Here is a 10,263-nt window from a genome sequence, read left to right as displayed (position 1 = left end):
TCAACCAGAGTAGTGGCTTGTGGATGACAAACAAGAACTTTTATTTCTTAAACGACGATGCTTACAGAAGAGCCCGCTGATGATAAAGGCTAGCTTTCTCTAAAACAACCACTCCTTATATAAAGTCTCCCCATACTCCTACTTACCCTAGTTTATTTTCGTGAGATTTGAAAAGAGTTAGAAATGCAATGTGATTTATGACGTCATACAAAAATATGCATACTATGATTCGGAAAAATTGTCCATTCTTTATCATGACATCATGTGTAAGATTTGTATAAAACTTACATTTTAGATCATTTTGGGCAAAAAAATGCTGCGTTTTCATCAGTTGAGTTAGAAAAACAAAAACAACCCTACATATCTGACTAGTTTTTGACAAGCATATTACAGGAAACGCACATTTTTTAAGCCTAAGAGTGAAAGTTTGTGTAGTCAGAAATACACACATGTATTTCTATGAATTCAAGCAATTTTGTCATTCAAATACATAGACAAACCAGTCTAGCATTCACAACTATTTAATTACAAAGTTCATTAAATATGCATATGAACCCTCACTTGACTACACACTACTAAATGCTTCACAACACAGTCAGATATCTGTCGGATCAGTATCTGCAGCAGATTTCATTAGATTTGGTGCAGTTATTTCGGAGTTATATGACTAGTTACAAAACTTCATTAAATACGCAAATGAGTCATTTATTAACTTGACACTGCCCAATGCTTCTTAGTACAATTAGATATATATCAGATCAATATTTGTTGCAGGTATCATCAAATTAGGTATGGAAATTTCTGAGTAATATCACAAACTACAAAAGTTCAGTAAATATGCAAATGAGCAGATAATTGACATGGCACTCAAAGTATCATTATAATGTTCTGAGATTGTTATCTGTGAAAAGTGTCATGAAATTTTGTGCAGTATTTCTTGATATATGTCGACCCTTCATTACTGTCTCCATGGGTAACAAGTATATGAAAAAATGTTATTTCTTAATTTAATTAATATGCAAATCACATTAACTATAATCTAATCAGTTCTTGCAAGTAGCATATGGTACCTGTCTACCAAATCTTACTTGAATCCGTTTGGCGTTTTTGAGTTATCATGTAAACAGACAGACAAACATAAAACACAAACACACACACTAACACACTCACACACACGGACAGATAGATATACATCGCTATGACCTTAGCTTACGTGTGAGAACACGTAAGCTAATGTTATAATACTGCTGGTACCATATCTCAGTATGACAACATTAGCCATGATGCTAAGGTAAGCCTGGAAGGACCAAGTTGACATCTCAACGACACAGTATGCTAGTTATGAATTTTGATAATGTCTGCAAATAATAGATGTCGTACAGATGTCACTGTCTAGTAGATTGACGATTGTCGGATAATATAAATGGAGATACAAATGGGCCACTTAATCCACCTCTGTTGATTTTTCAAAAAAGGAAGAGCAGAGCCCTTCAGCCCAGCCTCGGTTTGAAGACTCGTAATTAGCTAATCTACACAGCTGTTCCCGTTTTTTCAGGGATAATTTATGCAAATTGGTAGAAACCAATGACAAATCCATAGCCCCCCCTTAATACAGTCAATAGAGTATTTGGAAGGGCTAGCTTCAAGAACTGGTTTTGACAATCTTGCGTTATATGAAGAGGATAAGGAAAGATTGCAGGTTATACCACTGCAGGTACTGTCGCCATACCGGACGGGAGTTTTTTTCAAGGCGTTGTAGACGAGCATTTCACAAGACTGTCATACGTACATTTAAAGTTATTTTCCTCATATGAGTTTGATCGACGCAATTTCTTTGGTAAAAGTGTCTGCACTTACTGATTTATCGCAATATATTGCCATGTTGGCTCGATCTGTCAGTCCACTGTTTCAAGTTCGTCGGATTGCCCTTATCCAATTTTTGGCTTTCCTCCTGCCCAAATAAACGCTAATGGTAAGCGCGTCGCCCTATTATTATTCAAATAGTCGTATGCAACACATAGAAAACATAACTGCCAGAATTGTTGCCCTTTAAAGTCGTCATGTTCACATACCTCCACTTGATAATAACTTTCAGATGTATCCATGCTTTTGCCCCAAAATATCTCCAGTTCGTCTGAGCATTGCAAGTTGTTTTTGGTTAGAGTAAGCACTATGAAAATATGGTGACAGAGGTTTTAGTGTTGCTGCTCCCAAAGTGTAAAACGCTCCTCCGCTGAACATTGGTTTGCCTTCAAGCTGTAATGGTTTTAAGCTTTTGTTCAAAAACGACCTTTTCCGACTCGGATTTTTTAATTAAATTTTTAATTTGTGGTTGTTTCTAAATGTTTATTCTGAAATTTCAATTTTGTAGACTTTTTAAAACTGCTTTTGTACTGTTACTTTTTAAAAGTGTATTTTAAGCGACTCTGATCACTGTATATGGGGATGTAGACGCTAAAGAAATAAATTATTATGATTATTATAATTTTTTATTATTACGTGATACTAAAAGCATCATGACATATAGCTTGGAATACAATGGTATGTATCTGTCATTTTTCATAGATAGCGACCTAGCAATATTCACAGATAATATTTCAATAAACTACTCCGTCAAATGTGATTTAGCAATTGTGTTTGTGCTGCTTTAATTGTTATACGATAAGACAGACAGTTCAACAAGGGTCGATTTGGAATACGGTCGCTTTGATGCCAATAGTGTGGTTCAAACTGATGAATGAACGATACATGGAAAAGGAAAGATAACCAGTAAAAAAAAACCATAAAAATATCGTGAACCAGCGAAAATAACAGCCGCAAAGAGGCATGTTGCTTCAATTTAGTTCTGTTTTACATATGATATAAAAATTCACGACTTGCAAACGCCATAGCACTATTTCAGAAGCAATGAAGACAAAATTGTCGAAGTGGCTTTTTATTTGAATATTGAAAATCTTCGCTGTGGAATAACATGCTTGACATCAATAAAAGCCTACAGCTGACGCCCATTAGTGATTTTGAAAAACCTTTAACTTGCAGCATAATAAACATGATAAATGGGGATTTTGTGAGATTTTAAAGATCTATATCAACGGAAAAAAGAAAAATACTAAAAAACAGTGCCATTCTGTTCTTCGGAAACTTTACTTTTAGAAGACAGACATTTGTTTCTCCATTTCACTTCATAGCAATACGCAGCGTCTTTTACATCGATGTTCCCGCATACAATCAAACGCGCCCAATAAACAGCCATTATCGTTATCAACCGTCCGTAACAGAACATGCATCTTCACCTTTCTTTTCTCGATATGGGAAGGTCTAAATAGACAACTGATAAATGAATTTTGTAGATATCACATGTACGTCCAGATAGTATCTGCAACAAATACATGTATATCGATATCTTAACCAAACCCTCATTAAGACAGGGGTCGTAGTTGACAGTATTAATAGCACAATATATTTATATTTATAGATCTCTGATAAGTATAAACTGTGAAACATTGGAAGATCCATTATAATGCAAAATACTTTGTGGTCTGTTGTACCATTGACAATTACGCCATGGTAAGTTTCCTTTACTACTTTTTTGTCATTGATACAGTGTGTCACGGTCCTTTAAACTTAAATTTTTGTCGACGTCTTGGCATCAAAATGCAGATTGGTGACTTACAAGACGATCGGGTCATTGAAAAGCGTATTTACATCATTAATTATACCCATTATTACCAGAAACAGTGTTTGCTTGGAACCATATAAAACGAGATTCTCATGCGTCATTCTAATTCATTTTTTTGTGTATCGATTTTCAAGCTAAAATTTCGGCCGATTTGTTTTCAGTTTAAATCGTAATGGTTTTAGTTCTCTAAGTGTGTAGGCAGAAATATGACAAGGTGTCCGTGAGATTTTACATTTTTTCTGTTATTACTGTATCAGATTTGCAGGAGTTAAAATATGTACTTTTGGCCATTGCGGCATGATACCTCCTGTCAACAGCTAATTTATTAACAATTTGAGAATTTTGTTGACATATTCATCTTATGTCATCAAAACCACCAATAGCACATTTTCATTGATATTTTGAGGCCACGCTTGATGTATGTTAACATAAAATATTCGCAATGAGCATGACAATTTTCTAATGGTTTAAAAACATTTTGTGTAGATATCAGGGAAAGGGACATCATGAACATCACACACACTGTTGGTAACCTTCCCTTTTAGAGATAAACGCAAGCAGGCATCGAAGTAATGTTAAAAAGTGCCGATTTTACGATCTTTTCTAATTAGGGGTACATCTTGATTGACTTGATAAAGTCGATGAAACTTGATATGTACATTGAAGAAACTATGATTTTTACATCAGCAAGTTATTAATTTGAATATATAACTAACTTTCCCAATTAGGGATGTGAGACTCTAAAAACTCTAAATTTTCGATTCAATTCCATAGTTAACAAGCTACGGGCTACTTGAAAACAATACCAAGACTGTCGAAATAATTATAACAAATGAACGTTAACTTTGTGGAATGTTACCATCGAAAAGTCGTGATGATGCGCACGGATGTACATATACATGCGGAATAGGTTTTCAACATCTGGAATTGAATTTCACTCACAAATGCAAGTAACTGCGTCTTTTATCAGTCCTTTGATCTAGCACCGATTGTTTTTACCCTAAGATCACAGTGTACGCCTTCATTTAAAGAGGAAAACACCCTTTTTATGTTTCATCAGGTTTCTCCCTACCGATTGGCAATCATCTCAGTCTCCATTATACTATGGGCAGCCGTTCGTTGCGACGACGAACCGTTCTGTGAAAGGTGCAGAGCTCGCTTCGATGAAGCCGGAAGAGAATACGAAGACAACTGTACCCTTACACCATCGTGTCCATCAGACTTACTCGACATGGTTCAAGACATCCGAGATGGTCTTGTTGATGTTGCCGGTGAATTATCACCGTACGTTGGAGTAAGAAGTTCTGGGGAACCTTACACCTGGCTTTCACTCCCAGAGGGACTTCTCGGAACTGGATTGAGCATGGTATGTAAAAATTGTCAAACGACACTCTTAGAAAACTTGAATACGATATAATTGTCTGGCCTTTTTCCCCGTCGGATGATTTACTGAAAATAATTTCCAAATCTTTAGCGATTCGATAAGCTTGGAAAGCTTTCTATTTATTTACCAATTTGTTGTGTTTTGCATCACCGCACGTGTTATGTCGATAATGGTGTTATCAACGCTACGATGATAACCACACAACCATACCATATGCACCTATACCATAAAATTATTCACCGGGAAATCTAGAATTATGACTCCAGTAGCAATTCAACCACATTGAAACTCACAACCTTCGTTAACTTCAAATTCCCACTAAAAATATTGTTACGGAGGATTCTCAATCCTCTATGTATTTTTCAATATCTTAAATGAAGAAACATACACCTACTGGCGGTTGTTGACATCGATATTATAAACACGGCTGCTTCAGCCAAACTTATTTTGGGCGTAGCGTAAGGCAACACATGGGTATGACAACCAAGAACGTCGATCAAACAACATATGTTAGTATCATAATATATAGCGTCGTTTTGAAAACAACAGAGTTTCTCTTCCGTAAATAAAAGCAACATATTGTAGTTTGAAAATAAGAACATCGGATGCCCGTTCAGTGTCAACACGAGGTATTTGCGTTATGTCAAGAATACTTTTCATTATGAATATTTGAAGGGTTGGATTATGACATGTTAATTTTAAGAGTCCATATGTTTTCTTTTCAAAGATTGATAACCTTGCTCATATTATATGGTATCACAACAAGGGTATGATAATGGAGAGATCATGTGGGAGGAATAACTTTCGATCATCAGCGAACTGAATGTTTTCTTCTTTAACAACGGGAAACATTTTAGTTCTTGAAATTTGCAATGTATATAACATAGTTTAAAAGAGCTCTAATTATACTTTGTATAACCAAAACACCTGACGTTGACTCTGGATATCAAAACGAGCACCTATTGTCCTCGTCACACGTTTGCATTAAAATTGATGGTTATTTGGTATGGATACGCTGGTGTTTTCATAAACATTTCCGCATATTTTATAACAGCTGTTGTTTTGGCCAACGTTCTTAATTAATGTAACACATATTGTTTTTGTCTATGTTATCCAAAATAACTTCAGTGGTTTTCAGACTTCATAATATCTTTGTCAACAACTACCAGGTGTGTGACGCTACTGATGATTAAGGTATGTCTGAACGATCTCGGCTATATCCCTACTTCTAAATATGATCGTTCTGTCCGCTGGTAGAAAGGAACATTTCTAACACGATCCCGTCACATTGCAACCGTTCTCATATAGACACATTTGCCTTACAATCTGGCGAGCATCAATGCGGTAATTAATATTGGAAATTTTGACAAATGCAAACCATACCTGAAGCCTCCTAACTTTGTTTGTATTTTTGTTTTCAAAAAAGGTGCATATTTTCATTGCCAAAGCTGATCATTTTCATTACTTGTTGATATCGATCAACAACATAAGGAATTATCGCCTTGACAAAACAACTCGCAAGAAAACGCGTCTCTAGATTTTATCTTTGGGAACATTGCAAGCATAAGCGGGGCAGGCAGTCCAGTGATTAATGGAATATTCTAATGCGATCAAATAAACAGAGAAGTTGCATAAAACTCTGGAAGTGTAAATAGGGACAAAGGAGAATATTGCACATCGATGGATCCATTACCCTAAGTACCTCCTTCATACCGTGAAATTGGGCATGTCGCAAGTCTTTTCAGGGTTCTAGCACCATTTAAGCTGTGTGACGTGGCTGCTCAAAATCGTAACATCGATTTCGATAACTGAGTCATCATTTTGCGTAGAGAATGCAGTATACTTTAAAGTGCCAAGACTTCCGAAAATATATAAAGAGATTAACTACACGTCTGCATTTTCTCTAGGGTGAGGGGCCTGGGGACGAACTGTCGGATTCCTGTGCTCGATGCAACATGAGAATCTATGAAAACGGAGTTACAGGTTGGGATTGTGAGGTATGTATGAACAAGACTGAGTGTGAGGCTTGGGAAATATTTATTACCATTTTCATCAACGACATAGCAAGAGGAAGACTATTCTTTACATTTCTAGTACAAGTAAAAATCGTCATGGAGTCTATGTGTACACGAAGTCATAAGGTCACGTATTGACTCGAGACAGCACAGACTCTTGGATTTATTAGTTTGCTTACTATAGAAAATACTAGTGTTGATCGGTTGACAGAGCTTGCACTATTTTGTAACAGGGGCGTAAATTTCGTCTTTCCTTATCTCAAACTTAGGAGAAATTCATTGTCCAGCAAAAAGGAAGTCGCCAGCATTTGCTTCTATCGCAAGGAGCAATGTCGAAAACTTTGCTAATTCTGTTTCTTTTTCCCTGTGTGCACATGATGTTTGTCAATGTACAAGAATACAATTGTAATGATTTACAGAGGGACGCCTAAAATAACTTTGAACTGGTGATCAATCAATGCTATGATGCAGCTTTTTCATCAGCGATGAGTAAAGCGGCTATAAAGAGCACTATGAAGCCGAATTTCCGCAAAGTCATGAATCGTCTGTCTTTCACGACAAATACACAAACTGCCGTCTAAGAATGTCTCCTGGTAAATCGATTGCAGGAAAATTCTAATTTTTGGAACAGGGAAAGGTTGAACCATTACCCTTTCGAGCCATGCCAGAAGAAGCTGATAACTTTTTTAAGTGATGCGCGCTGGCTAGAAACAATTCTCTCTATAACTGCAGTTATAACTACCTTCTGTTTTTCTCTCCAATAAACGATGCCGATATATTTTTTATCTTTGTCGTCAATCGTCGTTCATTTTCCAATTAAGTTGTCAGTAAACTTATAATAAATAGATGTCGATATAGAAGCTGTGAATATAAACCAATAATTGAATATTTTCTCTAAGAGCAAGCATTACCCGATGGTCCAAAATGTAGAATGAAGCTTCTCTTTCTTTAGATAATATTCCTTCCTCCTTGTTAATCTTCTTTAACAGGACACAGAATGCCCGGAAGAGTTTGTCGGTAATTTTTCATGGGTGCCCTTCAAACCAATCGTCACCATCATACCAAACGAAATCTGTGTTTATGAAGACGACGAAGATATGTTCAAGTTCTTCTGTTACTACAATATCTAAGAAGACTTGAATGATCGTCATTTTGAAACATTTTGGAATTAATACGCAATTAGACCGAATACCTTCTCCAATAAATAAATAAAGGGTTGACTTAGAAGGGATATATCATTCGATGTAGAATGATCTGAAACGTCTGTCTCTCTGTCTGTCTGTCTCTCTGTGACACATTTTCGACACAGCGAACGATACTTATTCACTACTGTCAGTCATGATTTCATTGTTTCTTGATAATAGGCATATCTATGATTACTTCGATATTTTTGAGCGTCTGTTGTTTTAACTGTTTTAGAGTAACTGCGTAGGGCTTCCACAAAATTATGTCAAAACCAGGCAGATGTATATCGACTGAAGAGTTTATTCATAGTTTCTCTGACAACGAGATTGTAATTGGACTGATTAAAATGTTGATTTATCGGTATGTGGAGCACGTGCTGGAAGGATGAAAAAAGACGAGACCGTAAATACTGTTGAGTGTGGTTTCTATCGCTCTTCTCCTACAGCTAGCTAAGGCACGACATCTTTGCGTTGTTTGTTGTGTTACCACAGATAGATTTAACAGAGTATGACTTGAATTCAGAAGGAAATATTTTGCCATTTTAGTGTTAACTTCTCCCTTAGAGTTTACTTTTACTGTTGTAAAAAAGACACTTCAAATTGTAGTCACTCTTGTGTGGCACGTTGCGCTGTCAAATCCAAAAAAAGTGTGGTAGTGGCCAACGGATTTCTTTACTTCGACTTGTTCTAGTAAGAACTGTTGCTTCTCTACTCATTTGACAAGGTGCAACTTATTTTTTGAATTACATATATCTCCAGTTTCTTATTGTACGTTGGAGGTGACGATTTCAAACTGTTGTTATGGCAATCAATGTGCAGAATGTGTGTTTTTAAATTTTTGCATTCTTATTTTCAAAAGCCATCCATCGAGTTAAGATAGACTTCATCGGACAAAGATGCACCATCAAGTTTAATATAATAAAACACAGACACAGATCATACCCAATTATCATAACTATTCATAAACATTTTGAAACATTTTTGAAAAAGGCGAACGCTGAAGTCACAAATTTGTAAAAAAAGGGAAAGGCAAACGTCGTATTTGATCGTCATGACGTTTTAAAGCTGTCTAGTCGACGATAAACTGACAATATGCGACGGCTGAATGTTTGAGTTCATGAAAACAGTTGGTCACGATTTTTCTTTAGCACGAGATGAACAAGTGCAACTAATGAGATGTTAATTAAATACTGCTGGTACTCTATCTTAGTTGCCAAGTACATTGGCCATGATACTTAGGTAAGCCTGGAGGACCAGGTTGACATCTCTCAACGACACAGCACTGCTAGTTATGAACTTTGATAATGTTTGCCTATAATAGATGTAGAGATGTCGCTGTCTAATAGATTGACGATTGTCGGATATTTAACTGAAGATACAGATGGGCCACTTAATCCACCTCTGATGATTTTTCAAAAGAAGGAAGAGCAGAGCCCTTCAGCCCGGCCAGCGGCCTCGGTTTGAAAACTCGCAATTAGCCTTTGCACAATAGAAATGCCACAGGCTGGTCTGATCTACACAGCTGTTGCCGATTTTTTCAAGGGCATTTTATGCAAATTGGTAGAAACCAATGGCAAATCCAAATCCCCACTGAATACAGTCAATAGAATATTTAAGGACCAGCTGCGAGAACTGGTCGTGACAATCTTGCTTATATGGAATAGGTCAGAAAAATTGCAGGTTATACCACTGTCGCCATATACCTGACAGGAGATGTGATTTTTTTTTTCCAAGGAGGTACAAGTATTTCACAAGTCTCACATACTTATATTTATACATACCTTTATACACACCTTTATACATACATACATACATACATACATACATACATACATACATACATACATACATACATACATACATACATACATACATACATACATACATACATACATACATACATACATACATACATACATACATACATACATACATACATTTACATTTACTTATTGTAATAAATTTAAAAATCGAGACAACAATCCATTCTCCGATAGTCTT

The 10,263-nt window shown here is 36.2% G+C and overlaps 1 protein-coding gene across 1 annotated transcript; it reads left to right on the top strand.

Moving 5' to 3' along the window:
* The first annotated feature begins 3,507 nt into the window (after window positions 1-3,507).
* LOC139114607 (uncharacterized) lies at window positions 3,508-9,208 on the top strand. The gene is made up of 4 exons (XM_070676421.1): window positions 3,508-3,567; window positions 4,740-5,045; window positions 6,971-7,060; window positions 8,068-9,208. The coding sequence occupies exons 1-4, from the start codon at window positions 3,565-3,567 to the stop codon at window positions 8,206-8,208; spliced, it is 540 nt and encodes a 179-aa protein (XP_070532522.1). The 5' UTR covers window positions 3,508-3,564; the 3' UTR covers window positions 8,209-9,208.
* Window positions 9,209-10,263: the final 1,055 nt, after the last annotated feature.

The sequence above is a fragment of the Ptychodera flava genome, chromosome 16 (genome assembly GCF_041260155.1).
Source record: "Ptychodera flava strain L36383 chromosome 16, AS_Pfla_20210202, whole genome shotgun sequence".
Classification (NCBI taxonomy): Eukaryota; Metazoa; Hemichordata; class Enteropneusta; family Ptychoderidae; genus Ptychodera; species Ptychodera flava.
The sequence above is the reverse complement of the archived record's forward strand: the minus strand, read 5'-3'. Positions and strand labels throughout refer to the sequence as shown.

Bases quoted from the DNA above. Each gene is read 5' to 3' on its own strand.
- LOC139114607 (XM_070676421.1), top strand. The intron at 5,046-6,970 runs GTATGTAAAAAT...CATTTTCTCTAG, and splicing joins TCGGAACTGGATTGAGCATG to GGTGAGGGGCCTGGGGACGA. The intron at 7,061-8,067 runs GTATGTATGAAC...CTTCTTTAACAG, and splicing joins TTACAGGTTGGGATTGTGAG to GACACAGAATGCCCGGAAGA.